This window comes from Lampetra fluviatilis, chromosome 24, assembly GCF_964198595.1.
Source record: "Lampetra fluviatilis chromosome 24, kcLamFluv1.1, whole genome shotgun sequence".
Lineage (NCBI taxonomy): Eukaryota > Metazoa > Chordata > Hyperoartia > Petromyzontiformes > Petromyzontidae > Lampetra > Lampetra fluviatilis.
The window spans coordinates 5,666,562-5,684,663 of record NC_136298.1 but is presented as its reverse complement, the minus strand read 5'-3'; the positions used below and the strand labels follow the sequence as shown (position 1 = coordinate 5,684,663).

Sequence of the window (18,102 nt, the reverse complement as noted above, 5' to 3'; positions counted from 1 at the left end):
GTTCAATTTATTTTCCGCTTTTGAAAAATTTACGTCGCAAATTACTTTATTGGGATTGCAAATGGCAGACATCTCCCCCGCCCCCCCCCCCGCCTACTTTGAAACTGCTGCAGACTGTCTGTGAAATATAGCACCTTCGTGATAGCCTCGCACTATAAGAATGGCACGATTACCAAATGTACTAAATTATTATTAGCACAGACTATGGCGACAGTTATTTTGAAACTGCTCTTTATGTAAGACGCGGTGCACTAGTTCGCGGTGCCCTGTTCCATATTGAGCCGAACGATTGGTCAATGTCGGTTACATGTGCTACAAATGGTGTTTTGCCACCGTCTCACCATCTTGACGCAATCATAATTTGCTTTGATGTTGCATCTTAGTCTCGTAAGCATCTCTAGACGCTGTAAAGAGACAACTTATTGACGTGAATTAACACGGAGCAAGCATCCAACAGCAACGAATCGCATAGCCACGGTGACCAATCACACTTTCCTGTAAAACGTAACGTTGAATCGGGGAGTTTAAATGGGAAAATAAGCGATCTGACCACGGAGCGAGCTTTATTTTTGGCGCACCGCTAATGGTCATGCTCCTCTCGGCCCACTCGCCCTCCCCGCAGGCCGTGTTCACCGACCTCGAGATCCTGGCGGCCATCTTCGCGAGCGCCATTCACGACGTCGATCACCCCGGAGTGTCCAACCAGTTCCTCATCAACACCAGTAAGTTGTCCCCGCGTCATATTGCCTGAACAGGCTGTTGGGGCAAGTGTTGTTAGCGACCGCCTGTGAAGGCACACGAGGGGGTGGGTGGCCACCACCACGCCCGGCTGCACTGGTCTCCCTCGTGACAATGTTTACACACCACACCAGGTACTCATTTGAGGCTGAGTCGACCTAGGGAAGGGACAGATAATCATCACTACCACTTCCCCCTCGCACCATGCACGTCGTCACGAACAATGCATTAAGCCTATGTTTCGACTAAATATATGGGGCGCCACAGTTGCGAGATGTTCACTACCTCGCCTGGTATACAGGAGATTGTGGGTTTGAGCCTGAGATTTTTCTCCGGTTTCTCCGGTTTTTCCTTCCACATTTAAAAACATCCGGTTTCACAGTATTTGGCTGCTATACATTTCCACGCAATGAGCCACTTCATTGAGACATCATTTGTGATAGCCAGGGCGCTTCTGGAAGCAAGCTATTTATCTCAGTGGGACTTTCCTGGTAAAACAAAAAAAAGTTTTAAAAAGCGTTTTTTTTTCATGGAATCAAGAGGTGAGGTTTGTAATTTCTTTTTTTAGCACTTTCTAATTTTAGCACTGGTCAATCTGTGTGATGCAGCGCAGCTATCACGGACACCCTTGAACAACCTAAAAATAGGTGGCTTCAGATCGATGGATGTCTAATGCATTAGCTTGAATCGGGGTGCCTGCCCCGTGTGAGTGCCCAGTGTTCAAGAACACACGTAGCCATGACTCACCGAACTGGGATATTTCCAATTCACATAGACATTTTTCTTGTGAACCACTTGTTAGAATTTGATGCCGAGTCATATGGACCGCTGGACTTGTCTCTGCAGTCACATCTATGAACACGTAGCAAGGAAAGATTTGCGAGCCTTTTGACTATTCTTTAAACTAAGCGCAAGCACGGGTCGATGAAGTGGAGTGATCTAGATTTGAAGCTTTCGTGACTGCAGGGATCCGTACTCTTTGGTTCTTTCGGTAAAGTCACGTAGGTATAAAATAAAATAAATTAAATCACGACGTTTCTGGCGCAACACAAGCGTCCGTCATCAGGTGGGACAATCACAGCAAGAAACAATTGCTGAAGTGGGGCGTTGGTGCAGTGGTCAACGCTGTGAACCTTGTGACCCGAGTTCCTTTTCCCAGAGATGGCCAACGTCAGGGACGAGTGACGTCTCACCCGGTGTAGTGCTTCACCAACCCGCACTGGCGAGCGTAGCGAAGTATGGTCAAACGACTGCTGTCTGTGGTCAACTTGGCATGAGGAGTCCCACAGCAGTGAATAATGACCCAAGGGATTTAAAATATTTTTATTATTTACTATTTTTATTCGAGCAATTTAAGAAGTGTTTGCATCTTGAAATGAAAAACAAAAACATTAGCACGAACGCACTTTTCACGAAAAAGTGGCGACGTAAAACGAATAAAGAAACGGGAACACTAACGTTTGACAAAATCAAAAGTTCCATAATGGATGGGGGGGGAGGGGGTAGAGGGGAAACGCAGTCTTGACAGCATGCTTTAAAATAGACCGTCTGCTATTGAACCGTCTGGCAAGATAGCAGACAGCAAATAGACACGGCTTCGGAGTCGTGCAATTATAGTCGGGGCAGGTGCCCCGATCTGTCTGTTAATTCATTATTCCATTTTTGTAATCGTCGTAAATAAAAACAAATTCGTCACTCGATCCTCACCGGAAAAACAATTAATTTTCTGCCACATTTTATTCAACACATGAGAGTGTTAGCTAGTTAAGTTATCAACTTGTGCGTTAAATAAATCTGGCCCCATTTTGTTGTCCCCACACAACACTCGGCAAGTCCTGGGCTAGAGCTACAGGAGACCAATTAAATCCTCGTGGGCTAAAATGCAGTCCGGCTTTTGTGTTCACTCCTTTGTTCACTGGTGAAATTGTAAAACGAACGAAACGCAACATCCGTCAATTGATCGGAGAGAAAAGCCGTGCTGCATCGGTACCTGAAAGACGAGAATCATTGCCCTTCCTCGCTCTAAGCGGGCATACCCTAAATCATCGTTCCTTTCTCGACGCGCACCTTTGCCCCATGATCCAGCACGTGGCATTTTACAAAAGTGATAACTCCGCAAATTAAGTTTATTTATTTTGCTTGCTTTGTTGTTTTTTTTGTCACTTTGCGTTACGGAACATTTCCTTCCTTTTATGTCTCTCCCATGTGCTTATTTGGACTCGGTAAAAAAGAGCAGTTCACTGTACAATGGCCTGTAACCAGGACTTTTCTATGTTCAGCTCTTAAAAGCTTCGCGGTGTGAGATGAAGTCGGCATGTAAAACGTGCTTCTGAAAGCGGTGGACCAATCCGCCGCTTGCGTTGCGCACGACCAATGTAACTCTTCACGTTTCCAATCTGCGTTCTCGTGTCGCCGTTTTTCCGGTAAAATTTCTTGGCGAAGTTCGGGCCGAAAATGTTGCACTCCGCTGACAGTGTGGCACGTCGCAATGTGGCCTGTTGCACGCACGCGCATACGACGTCACTGGTTATGTTCAGTGACACGCATCCACGCGCATGTGTGCATACAGATGAAGCGAGTGTATAAGTCCCCGTGCAGTCTGGGGGAGCGGTAGCATGGTGATTCGTGCCCTGCGCTACGGACCCGGTGCCCCGAGTTCCCTCCCGGCCAGAAACACCAGTGAGGATTGTCTGAATTGGTCCTGGGCCTCCCTCTAGATCGACTCAACCTCAAATGAGAACCTGTCACAGCGTGTAACAGCATCGAGAGACAAAGGCGGGCCCACTCCACCTGTTCAAGGCTAAACGGGGGGGCTATCTCCGTGCGTGCGCGCAGATTCGGAGCTGGCGCTGATGTACAACGACGAGTCGGTGCTGGAGAACCACCACCTGGCCGTGGGCTTCAAGCTGCTGCAGGAGGAGAACTGCGACATCTTCCAGAACCTGAGCAAGAAGCAGCGGCAGACCCTGCGCAAGATGGTCATCGACATGGTGGGTGTCGCCTCGCGTGGCCTCCGTGCCGAGGAAGAATTCGGTCGAATGAAAATCGAGCGATGGGTCCGTTTCGAGGCGCAGGGGGCTGTCGCGAACGGGGGGGCCGTGTTTCGCAGACGAGCGTGGCCTACAGTTGTTTCCGTACTCGGGGGGCGGGGCGGGCCGATGTTTCTTCAACCAATTAGGTCACAGGCTGGTTGGTAATACTCGCAACTCTGGCATACTCGATAATACAGGCGGTGTCCAGTTTACGACGGTTCCGATCTATGACGAGCTACATTTACGCCATGCATCGATTTTAACGAAGCGTCTTCCGATATGAATCCGAACACATTTTAACAGTCTGGTTTCCGATGCGACTTGGCATGGAGCTTTTGTGATTCTCAAGTGTTTTTTGTGGATTTTTAACGACTAAACCGAGTTAAACATTCGCTCGTATTGTTTCTACTGTTTCTACTGTCTATGCAGAAAATAGAGTTCGATATTATGACGATCCCACTTACGACGGGGTTTCCAGGAATGCCACCGTTGTGCCCACGGTGGTAAGATGTTAACTACCTTGCCTGGTATACGGGAGGGCGTAAATTAAATTCCGACCCTGACGCCTGTATATTTTGAGTTTGCATGGTCGCGTGGATTTTTCTCCGGTTCCTCCGGTTTTTCCCTCCACATTTATAATCAACGTGTTTCAAGTATTTGGCTGCTAGAAATTTCCACGTGACGAGCCACGTCGTTGAGCTATCATTTTTGGCCAGTTCGCTTCTGAAAAAGCGCTATATAGCTCAGTGGGCTGTATCTGGTCAAATAAAAATAGTTTAGTTTGAGATCAGGTACTCTTCCGTCAAGCAGGTCGAAAGCCCACTCAGGTCCGTAATATCTCTCGTGTATCAATTACCAGCCGTAAAACACGGGTGGAAATTAGTGTCTGGATGTTTACCGGGCTTTTCCTTTTCACAAACTCAGTTGAAATTGTGAGTAAGCCCTTGTGCAGCGGTAAACGGTCAGCGGTGACCGGGAACGCAGGGGTGTTGGTCAAACCAACGCCCAGTGTGAAAGGCCGGCCTTAATAGGTGCTCGCTAACAGTGCTGGGTCTGTTCGGGTAAACAGAGGCATCTCTATTTACATTTTACACACGTCACATAAACTGCCTTCCCCAAAGCCCCCCAACACACGCCCATTCTTTGAAGTACACGCCCGCGCGCGCACACATGCACGCGAGCGTAAACGTACACGCGCTGTATAAACGCGCGTGCAGCGCTATTGTTCAAGGCAGATATGATGCCCATTGTTGTTGCCGAGATGTGTAGGAGATTGCACTCGGCCTCTCCAGCCTGTTATTTGTTCTTTGCGCCAGATTTCAAAAAAAGTTCACCTATCGCAGCCGTCGCAACACCTGACAATGTGTGCTTTGTTTCCCGACCGGTGAACTCGGCACGTGACCAGTTGAGGGCCGTTAGCCTTTTCGTCCGTAATGTTCACTCGGAGACTGCCCACTTGCTCTGCAGAAGCACCACTCGCCTTGCCGCGTGCAACCATTAAATCCATCCATCCATTCATTCTCACATCCATCCATCCATTAAGCACATGACATTCTCTTTCCATTAATCCATTCTCCGTCAATGTGCTTACCCAATCGCTCGCTTATTCGCTCAATTATACATTTTTGTATCCAGGTCAAACCCCCGAGGGGCTTGTTTTACATTATATTGTGGTCACTAGTTGAGGCTTGACACTTCTAATGAGGGGTCGTATTGGTTAAAATTTGACACGGTGGTTTTATTACGTGTGCCCACGTGGTGTGGTGTAGAGATCACAGTGGTTCGCGCATTTCACTATAAACCCGGAAAATCTGAGTTTGATTCCTGGACATGGCTAACATCCGTGGCGAATTATGTCAGAACCGGTCCTGGCACCCCCCTCTCGCGCTTTTACCCGCCTGCACTGACCACCGTGGTGAAGTATGGTCAAATAACCCTCATGACAGAAACAGCATGGAGAGGCCATAGTCTAGTAGTGTATTGACAAAGCGCTGAACATTATTATTATACTCATTAAACTGTTTACAAGACCCATATAAATTACAGATCTCTATCGGTGTTCATACGCACTAAGGTTTAAACAAACATAAATAATACAAGACGTGTGTGTCCTCATGTGCAGGTTCTGGCCACAGACATGTCCAAGCACATGAACCTCCTGGCTGACCTCAAGACGATGGTGGAGACCAAGAAGGTCACGTCCTCAGGTGTTCTCCTGCTGGACAACTACACCGACAGGATACAGGTGAGGACTGAGCGCCCACTGAGAGCCGTGTACGATAGAGGAGGGCCGCTGAAGTTTGCTTTGCTCGCCTGCCGAATTTCTCGATCAAACATTGTTGTCCGATTCGTGACGTATTAGCGCGTTATGAATCGTGTTTATTTTTTATTAGTTGCGTTCGTCATGGGATCCGTGCTTAATAGGGATCTGTTTTACGGCAATTAAAAGCCAATGCATTTGACACATCCTTGTCTGTATGTATGTTGAACTTCTTTCGCGCCATACGTAGCCAACCGTGCTAATCGGAGGTGCGGGAAATATGTTTACATATTAGTCCCACTCGGCACCCAATATCTGATTGATATTCCTGAAACTTAATCTGTAATTGTGCTGTATGATTGGTCTAAAAATAATCTCCCCGAGCCGACGTTCGCTGTATAGCCATGTGTTTAACATTCATACCCTGGCCTCTTGAGTTCTCCCCTGGATTAAACAAATAACTTTGAATCTTGAAAGTGAATTACACTTTGGATTTGTGCAGCATCTATTTTCGGTATCGGATGCCCGGAGAGAGAGAGTGGGGGGGGGGGCGGTGGCAAAGTGGGCGAGTCACCACGTGGCTCATGGGGAATATCGTCGTGGTGGTGGTGGTGGCGGTAGTGTAGTGGTGGTGGTGGTGGCGGTAGTGTAGTGGTGGTGGCGGTAGTGTAGTGGTGGTGGTGGTGGCGGTAGTGTAGTGGTGGTGGTGGTGGCGGTAGTGTAGTGGTGGTGGCGGTAGTGTAGTGGTGGTGGTGGTGGCGGTAGTGTAGTGGTGGTGGTGGCGGTAGTGTAGTGGTGGTGGCGGTAGTGTAGTGGTGGTGGTGGTGGCGGTAGTGTAGTGGTGGTGGTGGTGGCGGTAGTGTAGTGGTGGTGGCGGTAGTGTAGTGGTAGTGGTGGTGGCGGTAGTGTAGTGGTGGTGGTGGTGGCGGTAGTGTAGTGGTGGTGGCGGTAGTGTAGTGGTGGTGGTGGCGGTGTAGTGTAGCGGTTAACGTGCTGACCTGAGTTTGATTCCCGCTCGCGGCCAATACCAGGTGGCGTTTATCTGAACCAGTCTTGGGCCTCCCCTAGGTCAACTCAGCCTCAAACCAGTACCTGGTGCAGTATGCAAACATCGGCATTACGGAGACAAATGCGTCCGGGCGTGGTATTGGTCACCCACCCCCTCGTGTGCCGTGCCAGCCTTCATACGTGCCAGCTAACAGTACCTGCCCCAACAGTCTGTTAAGGCTACACGGGGGATCTTTGTCTTTGGTGGTGGCTGTGGCATCGCAGGTCCTGCAGAACATGGTGCACTGCGCCGACTTGAGCAACCCCACCAAGCCGCTGGACGTCTACCGCCAGTGGACGGAGCGCATCATGGAGGAGTTCTTCCGGCAGGGCGACCGGGAACGCGAGCGCGGCATGGAGATCAGCCCCATGTGCGACAAGCACAGCGCCTCCGTCGAAAAGTCACAGGTGACGAACCGAGCGCCCCGCGGTGGTGGTGGTGGTGCGCGTGGGGCAGAGGTCGCAACCGGGTACCCGATACCCGTACCCTACCCGATACCCGGCTACTCGTACCCGGCTGGGTACGGGTACCCGTTTGCGACCCTGGTGCGGCCGGGTACGGGTACGGGTAGGCCGTGAGTCACTGGTGAGTAACTGTTTGTCACTCATTTCCCAACGTCTTGTCTCTTCTCACAATTCAAGTTCCTAGAATCAACCCACCCATGCCTGCAACATGGCTTCATCCCAGAGGTCGCAATCAGGTACCCGATACCCGTACCCTACCCATACCCGGCCGGGTACGGGTAGGGTACAGGTATCGGGTAGGGTACGGGTATCGGGTACCCGGTTGCGACCCTGGTGCGGACGGGTACGGGTAAGGAATCAAAACCCGTTTGCGACCTCTGGCGTGGGGTCTGAGTACAGCTCGAACGATTACAATTGGTACAAGCGTGCCATCAAGAAGGGCCAATGCCCGGATGTCTCCTATTGCTGTGGTGTTATTTATGAATGTGTCGAGTGTTTTTTTTTGTAAATTTAAATAACTCTGCGTCACCTCGCCGGATAGTGGTAATCAGAGGTGCGATATTATTATTTTATTAAAATTTTTATCTACGTGACTTTACCGAAAGAACCAACGAGTATGGATCCTTGCAGTCACGAAAACTTCAAATCTAGAATCAAATCTAGAAGGACAACAAACTAAACACAGAAAGTAATAAGTTGGGGAAAAATATAAAATAAAAATAATGCTATTAATTTCTCACTCCACTGCTGGTGGTGGTAGGGCCTCCACGAGGGGGAGGTTTAGAAAACGCTTTTACCGTGTAACTTGGCCTACTCTTCCACGTCGGCCAGACGTCTTGGAAGAGGTGGGAGTACCCACACTTTACCTGCCGACCGACGAATTTAACTTGGGCGAACCAATTTACACTGCTCGGTGGACAGAGGGCGCTGGGGGGGGGGGTGATTCCGGGGGGATGGGTGTTTAGAAACTTGGCCCCATTGTTTCAACTGCTGTGCCTGAAGATCTAATCGAACCAGCGACGTTTGGCTTTTGCAGGTCCAGCGTTCTGCCAATCATTACGCCGGAGGCAGTATGCGCGCGGCATAGGTGCTCAACGTGAAATGTGCAATGCTGCACCTTTGTGTTAAACAAGTGCCGTCTGTTCCAGGGGAGGAGAAATGTGTACGAACTCTGTGTTGACGCAACCTTGCATTACCTTCAGTGCGGGGCAGCAATAAAAAAAAAAATCGACCCCACGTGGCAGCGTGCAGTCAACGTGTTAAAATGACATGCGGTCCCGTGTTCCTGCGGTGTCTGTCTTAGATGTTTTGACGGAGCACATGTTGTGGCGTATGCAAATTTGCGGGCCAATTTACATTTACAAATCATGAGCCTCGGGTACATTATGTGTTCGCCGTTCATTTGTCTCAATCAGTTCGAGAACGGTTTGCATTCGTTTACGGCAATCAGCCCGCGCGCGTTTGGGTTCCAATTAACGATCGACGGTCGTTGGATCTGCGTTCGTCGCCAGCGCAGTGGGTCTCGCCGAACGTTACAATCCCCGGCCGGGCGTTGCTCGTGTGTGTGCGTGTGCGGCGTGCGCGTGTCTCTCGTCGGGAGTGTCGCTCATCGGGCAGCTTTGTCAACGCATGGAGCGAACAATTTGGAAAGAGTGGAGGATTTTGCCTGAAACGTCGCTTATTTTATATTTTCTTAATTTTAAGGCCACACAAGCAGTGTTATTGACGAATGTGCTGAGTATTTTTGTTGTTAGCTGGACTTGTGCACCACGGCCGCCAACACAGCAGCATCACCATATAATTTTTTTAACCTTGAAAGAGTAGATTATTTGGATGACGATGATTTGTGAATATGATTGTGGTATTAAATCATATTCTTCATTTGCTTCAAATGATGATGATGACGATTCTAATAAAGATGGCAATGATTTATTTAACATGATCATGGTGATCATCCTGATGCTGTTGCAGATTGTCTTGATGATGATGACAATTATGATGATATTGGTGCTTGAGTTATGACGGTGGATGATGCTGTTGATGACAATAATGTTGATGGGTGATGATATCTGTGACAAGGATTATTTTGTGGCTGTTACAGCATCTTTTGATGACCATGATAATGATGATGACGATGACAGCGCTTCATTGATGACAATGAAAATAATAATTATATTTCGACTTAACTTTCGTGACTGCAGGAATTCATATTCTTGGTTCTTTCGGTAAAGTCACGTAATTTGAAAACAAAAAAACAAAAAATGAAAATCAAATAAAAATTATAAGATAAAATAAAATAAAAATTATTATAATTGACGATAATGATGGTGACAGGACTACTTTATTGTAGACGATGGCCAATGATGGTGATGACGATGATGGCGATGGTCTCACAGTGCCCGTCTATCTCTTCTGCCCCGCGCTCAGGTCGGCTTCATCGACTACATTGTGCACCCGCTGTGGGAGACGTGGGGCGACCTCGTGCACCCGGATGCCCAGGACATCCTCGACACGCTGGAGGACAACCGCGACTGGTACCAGAGCATGATCTCCGACACGCCCTCCCCACCGCCGACCCACAAATCCCCCATGATGCCCGGGTCGGGCGATGGCGGCGGCGGCGGTGGCGGCGGCGGTGGACCCGGTAGTGGCGGAGGTGGCGGTGGCCACTCCCTCGAGCCTGGGACCAACTCGGCCGCGGTGGTATCGACGGCGGGCACCGCCTCGCCGTCTGTCATCAGCATGCTGTCCACGCCGGCGACGTCGACCGACCGCTTCCAGTTCGAGCTCACGTTGGAGGAAGAGGAGGATGGCCACGTCGGGGAGGACGAGGAGGCGGAGGACGAGGAGGAGGATGACGAGGACATTGACTCGGACGGGACAGAGCGTGGCAGCAGCTACGGCGGCGGTGGCGGCCGGAGGGCGACACGCGCCGCCGTGTGCGGGAGGAAGTCCATCGCGATGGCCAGCGGACCGTGCGGGAGGTCGGCGAGCGTCTCCGACTCGGCGCAGTCGGACACGACGCTGTCTTGCGACAGCTCTCCCGACACGTAGTAGCGGCCGCGGGGCCCCCCCCCACTCCCGGCGACTTGCACCCCCGAACCCCCCGCCCCGACAAGCGTCGAAAACCAAACGACCGAGAACCCACTGACGTTGTAGTCGTCGTCGTTGCTGTGGCCGCCGCCGCTGTTGGGCTGCCGTTGAGCCGACACGATCGCCGTGGCTTCTGGAGTCGCCTCGCCCGTCTTGGCACGAGGGGAGGAGCGCGGGGGTCCCTTCTCGTGGTTCTGTCGCGGCCCGACCATCGTCCCGACGGTCGCGCGACGTGGCCAGGAGTGAAATTGAAGGCCCTCTTTTGTGAACGCTCGCCCCGGCACGGTTGGCTTGTGACCACGTCGGATGACAAGAGCGGGAAGATGAGGAGGAAGAGAAGGAGAGAGCGAAGAGATGTTTTGTACAGTTTACCCATACCCTCTGTATAAACTCCACCGATGACACATCGAGTTCCTTGGTTTCTTTTGAAACTGGACGTTACACTTTTTACCTTTTAAGTTCACGGTAGCTGTGAGCATGCTACCACGTTTGCAATAACTTAAGACACGTATTCTTTATTTTTAGCTTTTGCTGTCGATCTCTCATGCCGAGGTCACCGAAGTGAGATCTTTAGATTATCTTCTGTTCTCCTCCCACAAATGACTGAGTGTACGTTGTGTCCCTCGCGACAACGCAAGACGTTTTTGTGTGTTCACAAAACAAACGTATGGTATGTTGTACTACCATGGCCCTCCAGACAGCAGAGCGATGGGAAAGTATTAACGGGAACGGTAGGCTACCAGTTGACGTCCACCAAGTATTAAGAAAAATCTGCCTGCTCCTCTTTCCGACTGGTCATAGCTCGCTTGATATCGCATTACTTAAGTTCCATCGTTCCTTACCCCCCATCCACCTCGTTAATAATGCAAAGAGAAATGACCGAAGAAGTACCAAAACGGATTGCATTTTTTGCTGTTGTACTGATCTGAATGAGTTGATCTGTCTTCCATCTATCTAATCTTGGCAACATGTCGATTCCAATCTACATGATTAAATTCACTACGACAAGTGCGCGCGCTATTACCGACATGTTTGTTTTCGTAAGGGTTACGCAAGACTCGCACGCGCACACACACACACGTGGACGATGCCATCGGAATAGGCTGTACATCGGGTAAAGTGCGTGCGCGCGATCCAAAGTCGCGCGCGCGCACAGACACAGGTTTATCTCTCAAAGTGGGTTGTGAGCGAAGGGGGGCGCTTGATACAGGATGAATTGTGAAGTTGGGCGGGGAGAGGAAACGGAGCGATCGGCAAAGTTTAGACAGTGTTCGGTTTGCCGTTTGCCTTGTTGACGAACTGTTTTGGTGCGTCTTGTCCAGTAGATGATTGAATGGAGGTGATGGATGGTGGGGGCGGTGGGACGTCTTGAGTGCACTTTAATTCTCAGTGGTTCTGAAAAAGGAATATCAACCAAACCGACGCGGACAGATGAATACTAGTCAGTATCGAGTTCGTGTTATTTGTTTCTTAAAAATATCTAACGATCATAAGTATAAAGGAAATACATCGACCGATGTGAAAATTCAAATACATTTCCTGTGCATCGTTTAGAAGGAAGTTTAAAAAAGAAAGTAGTAAACCGCAAGATGTTTCCTATTTGGATGCCAAACTTCGACAGTTTCACACCTCATTAATTTTTTTGTAAAGAAGTCACGGTTGTGTTTTCATGTTTACACTTCAAACGGAGTTTCGGGGAGGCCTATTTTTTTGCCTATAACACAAACCGTCGCAAACATTGTGCCTAATGTAATAAACCTGTCCAATTATAGGGTAACAGACACGTCTCTCACACTCTCACGGTGAGAGGAAACACACGAAAGAGAGCCCCTTGCTCGTCGTATTGCAGCGCTCGCTGCCCCGGGGCATAGCTCCGTACGGGTCTGCATGAACGCAGAACGCAGTGGGGCAGAGGGGGGGGTGTGCACACGACGTGGCACAAGACACGGGAACGAGCCGTATGGGGTTCTCGAAACGTCGTCGGAATTGCGGTTATTCGTGAACGGGAGAGTTTTTTTTTCCTGTTTGTTTGCGCGATCCTGTGAATATACAGTATATCACTATATATACATAACGTGTGCATGTAGACCGTGACACCAGCAGGTCGAACATCTGGGGAATTTCGTGTTCACATGACGGCGGCTGGGTGGCCTTTTTTTCGTTTGTTTAGTTGACCAAACGCGATGGGCCCTCTGCACGCAGCGCTCGGTTTTCCACGTCGCGATTCTGCCGGCGTGGTTCAGAGGTCAGAGCGTCATCGTCCGGCGGCCGTAGTCCTCCCCCCCCCTCGCCACGTGAAACCAGTCTGGGGGGAACAGGGCCGTCTGCCGCATCCTTTATTCTCACGTGGCAAATCGAGTAAAAATTTTAGTTTATTTTAATTTGCTTCTACGGATGGTCCCGTTTTTAACCAGTCGGCCGTCCCGGCCTATTTGCAAGGAAGATCGGTGGTGCAACATCACCCGCCCAGGGGTGTTACGTTACAGTGAGGACTCCTCTTATCCGGCGATTATTGGTGGGAGGGGGCGGTGGGGTGACGAACAACACGGGGATCCTATTATCCGCGATGCTGTCTCCAAATTTACTGAGGGTAATCTACGGGAAAAAAATAAAATATTGTTTGCCAATAGGACAAATTGTCCCACAGGGATGCAAGATGGGGAAAAGCCACGGATGATAAGAAGAATATGGGGTGCTGATAACATACAGCTCTGGTGGATAACGAGAGCGTGCGGATAATAGGGTCAACGGATAAAAGGAGTTCAGCTGGAACCGGTTTGTGCGGCTAGGCAAATTCAAAAAGGCAGGGCAGAAAAATCACCGCGCTGGATATTTCTTGTTCGTGCGCAGCGAATATTTGATGACACCTCCCCTGAACCCTTCCAGGCCCTGCGGACGACAACAACAACAACAAAACCCCACTCGCACGCTCTCACGGCGCCACCACCCGGCCCTTACGCGCACACCGAATCTTCGCAAGGATCTTTCGGCGGACGCTGCTGCCCAGTTAGCAGCGGTGCAAAAATCCCGAATAGCAGCAGCAACGACGCCGACAAAGCACTCGACGCGTTCGTCAGTAACACCGTGGCCTCATATTTTACGCGGCCCTTCCTTCGCGAGCGCATGAAAGCGTTCGCGCGCACTGGAGAAGGACCGTCGCCCTATACGTCGCGTGTCATCGTATATAGTGTGTCCCCCTTGTAAGGCCCCCAACGTGTTATTGACGAACGTGTCGAGTCGTTCGAACGAAGCTGCCCTCGTCGGCACGGCCCCCCCCCAAAAACTCCATGGCAACCCGCGGGGCCAGTGGTGCAGGAGGAGGATGATGCTGGAGGGTGATTAGTATTCCGTGGGTGCAGCCAGAGGGCTGGGAGAGACGTGGGAAGGCAACGGAGACACGAGCAGAATTCGCACGCCGCTTCTTTTTGTTATCGTCTCGTCGATTCTCGACACGGCGCGTCGATGTTTTTTTTTTCGAGAGAGAGCGAGAAGGAAAAATCGCATTGATACTATTGCAGAGTGGCTCGCGTTAACCAGTGTTAATTTTATTTGGGGGGGGGGGGGGATTTACGATATTTCACGACGAAATGTATTCGTCGGCGAAGTGTGGGTTGGTTTTATTTTTTTTGTTTTCGGGTCAACGATGACTGCGGAGCTGTGTGACCGGGTTGACGGACTGGGCGGCCCTCCACCAGAGGCCGAACGCAACGAGACCAATTTAACGAAGGGGGCAGAAGATGATAATTTAGCGACGTCGTTACAGACTTCAGTGCACCGGGGGGGGGGGGGGGGAAGGCCACGCATGGCAATCGGCCATGCAGCGCATGTACAATCTATAAACAGATTGGCTGAGTTCACGGATCCGCTGACCACGACGACTCCTACATTGACATGTAACAGCTGAAAATGTGTGACCTGACGTTGGACTGCTGGAGTCGACTAAACTGTAAAGGACGACTTAAATTCTGCAGGGTTGTCATCTTCATCAAGGCTATGACGGAACGAGTGAGACGCTGACTAAATTAACACTGGTTACAGCCCACGCGCCAGACACGTGGCCAGTCGCGCACATGTTTTGGTTCTGCGCGATTCAGTGCCCACGCCTCCCATGGTGTTTTCTGGACAAAATTATGATTACCCCAAGGCACTGGTGGAATTTCACAGACCCCGTGACATTGTTCTCGAGAGGAAGCAAACCGTGCTCCAAGTGCCGTAGTCCAAATCCAAATTAAGATCAATGCCCGCAATTAATTTCTTCTCGGTAATAACTATAATTGCCCTGGCACGATTTCCCAATTCAAATAATTCGCTTCCCAGCTGAATTTCCATTGTGTGGTGGCTTTCGTCTGTTTAAACAGAGGACGCTGAAATATCATCATTGTTATTACCGTGGAAATTGAAGCATCGTAGTCGATGTGGGCCTTTGATGCGTCGTACCTTGCGTCGAATAATTCGCTCACGACACGAACCGTGCGGTGTTTACAAAATGAATACGATCAGAGGTCACGAGCAATGGATGCGTATGAAGAAGAACGCCCCCCCCACTCCCTGTTATTTTGCATATCCTCTGGGGCGGTGCAGACTCAAGTTTTGCATGCGATGTCACGGCGATGATGCAACCTGACCCCCTCCCTGGGGGGGTCCTCGTATTATGATCGGTCACGGCCCCAGTGTGAACTTGGGAAATACCCAGATTGGTGTGTTTGCTCAAAATGAGTGTGCCGTCACAAAATATAATAATAATAATAAAAGCGTGCATTATATGGTTTTACATTGGTGACAAAGAATATTATCGCCATATATGCGTGTTCGTGTATATATACACTATGTATTTGCACTGTACATTTGTATATATATAGACATACATATATCTATACATATTGAAATAAGGGTAGCCTCTTTTGTTGCACGATTATTATATCGTGGCGCTCACCTTGATCAAATTAAATTTGATACCGTGTGGATTTTGACTATTGTTTTTATTAAAATGCTGGCACTTTTGTAAAAACATACACTGTGCATCCGTGGGTTTCAGTTGGCATTCGCTCAAGACGTGTACGTGAAGGTAACAACAACACAAACTTAAAGCCAGCAATCTTTAACCCAAGTGCGTGCCATACATTTTCTTACCAAAATGAGCCTACGATGCTCACGTCTAATTTCACTTTTTAACCTTTTAGTTCTCTTAAGAGTTTGTCGGTTGTTTTCATTTTGTCTTTTCTTTTCACCTGTTTACAACTTTGTATTTATTGTACACATTTTATAACGCGGATTGTAAATACTGTAACTTCACCCGACTTCACCCCCACGCCCAATCACCGCCCTCTCCCCCCATGCCACTGTTGCATTCACACAAAAGATCGACGGCATCAGTCTGGCACACTAATCGGCAAACCCGTGATTGCTCACGCAACGATGGGTCAGCAACAGTTGCGTGGAGCTTTCCTGCTCCTGCCCCCTTGACGTCGAAAGTGCACAAACATTTCGTAGGAGTCGGGAAGGATGTAAGCGAGAAGGGTTGAACGCAGTGCAAAGTCTCTCGGATAATTGAATATCTGGGGAATGACCGACCGGTCCAGAATAAAGCGTGCATTTGCTTTAAACAACGCGGGGGGGGGGGTGGTTGCGGGGAAAATGCTTCGCCGAGCTTCAGAAGTGAATGCACGGAGAGATTTGTATTATTGAACGTGCAAACCATATGCAGCAGGAGAAAATACAAAAAAAACGATGTGTTTTCACAAACATGAAGTAATGTTTTAGTCCACAAGCATGTTTGGCTTTGCAGGCCAGAATTGTCCGGCAGGATTTGTTTTTAAGTTCAAGCAAACACTCTGGGCCAGTTTCGAAAATGTTGGGTCTCATCAGCCGGCTCCGGGCTTGTTTAATCAAATGCTGCTGGCTTGCCAGGTGTTATTGGCAAGAGCATTTCACCTAAAACGATATGGGGAGCGGGGGGGGGTTCTCAAACGGTCGGATTTATAAACGTCTATACAAAAGGCAACATCTGCACCATGCACAAATGCTTGCAACGTATGGGGGTTGTGGGTGGTGAATTTGGCCAATGCGGATGTGTGACCTTGTTACTCTAAAAACTGTTAATGCACGACAACAACAACAAGATGACAGCAGTCCACTTCATCAAATACTGCTGCTTCTGCTGCTCATGCCCGTCCGTCTAAAGCCATTGGTGGTGGTGGTGGCTTGGCTCTGTGCACTGTGCAGGCATGGGTTCCCGACAATCTTATTCTATGGTACAGTGTAAATGTACAGTATATCGTGCGTAGCGGAGATTTTAAACGAGAGTTGATTTTTGTTTTGGGGAAGGTGGCGGGCGGGCGATTCTTTTTATATATACAGTACACGACCAGAAGAACTTATGAGCATGAATATCCAGTAATATGTTACACCAACTGGCTCTAGGTAGTTTGTGCAAGGACTGTCTACACTCTTAAAAGCAATAAACACATGCTGCACACAACACAGATACATTTGTGTGCGTTCTCTGTTTTACTTTTCCCAACTCGGCTTGAAAGAGTTGTACAATCGTCGGCTCTGGTAGGTCCGTAATGGGGTGGGAGATTTACACTATGAGACATCTCCTTTACCAGTGGCAAATTATAGTGATAGGTTTTTACCCTTTCAACTGGTACAAAAACACAAGCAGTCAAAATGCAAACAAAAAGAAACAACTCTGATGATGATAATGATATGCACTGTCCTTGAAGTTGATTGGTCCACACCTGAGACAGCTTTTCTTAGAGCCTAGTCTCACATGGTGTTGGACCAGATGACGCCAAAAGGCGCACAACTCAAAAACAGCGCACTATCAGAGTATTGAGAGCTCGGGGTAAGCATTTACACTGAGACCTCCTTTACCAGTGGCAAAATATAGTAATATGTTTTTTACCCTTTCAACTGGTACAAAAACTGACACCTTTATACAAGGCATCATGTTTGCAATAACCACAACACAAGCAGTCAAAATGCAAACAAAAAAAAACAACTCTGATGATAATGATATGCACTGTCCTTGAAGTTGATTGGTCCACACCCGAGACAGCTTTTCTTAGAGCCTAGTCTTTATTGGTGTTGGACCAGATGACGCCAAAAGGTGTACAACTCAAAGACAGCGCACTATCAAGAGTATTGAGAGCTCGGGGTAAGCATTTATACTATGAGACCTCCTTTACCAGTGGCAAAATATAGTAATAGTTTTTTACCCTTTCAACTGGTACAAAAACTGACACCTTTATACAAGGCATCATGTTTGCAATAACCACAACACAAGCAGTCAAAATGCAAACAAAAAGAAACAACTCTGATAATGATAGAGCCTGGCATGCAGGAGGTCATGGGTTCGATCCTGACCCTGTATATTTGGAGTTTGCATGTCCCCCCCCCCCCCCCCTAATCGCGTGGACTTTTCTCAGAGTCCTCCGGTTTTTCCCTCGACAATTAGAAACGTGC

At 49.0% G+C, this 18,102-nt stretch overlaps 1 protein-coding gene across 3 annotated transcripts in view; it reads left to right on the top strand.

Annotated features, from left to right (window-relative positions):
• Positions 1-17,119, top strand: part of LOC144941094 (3',5'-cyclic-AMP phosphodiesterase 4C-like) — a 294,498-nt gene extending 277,379 nt beyond the window's left edge. For all 3 annotated transcript variants that reach the window (XM_078867573.1, XM_078867571.1, XM_078867572.1), the window contains 5 exons: positions 623-722; positions 3,574-3,728; positions 5,893-6,015; positions 7,303-7,485; positions 9,970-17,119. In XM_078867573.1, coding sequence (XP_078723699.1) covers positions 623-722; positions 3,574-3,728; positions 5,893-6,015; positions 7,303-7,485; positions 9,970-10,596 — 1,188 coding nt within the window. In that variant the 3' untranslated portion in view covers positions 10,597-17,119. The remainder of the gene's footprint in view (positions 1-622; positions 723-3,573; positions 3,729-5,892; positions 6,016-7,302; positions 7,486-9,969) is intronic.
• Positions 17,120-18,102: the final 983 nt, after the last annotated feature.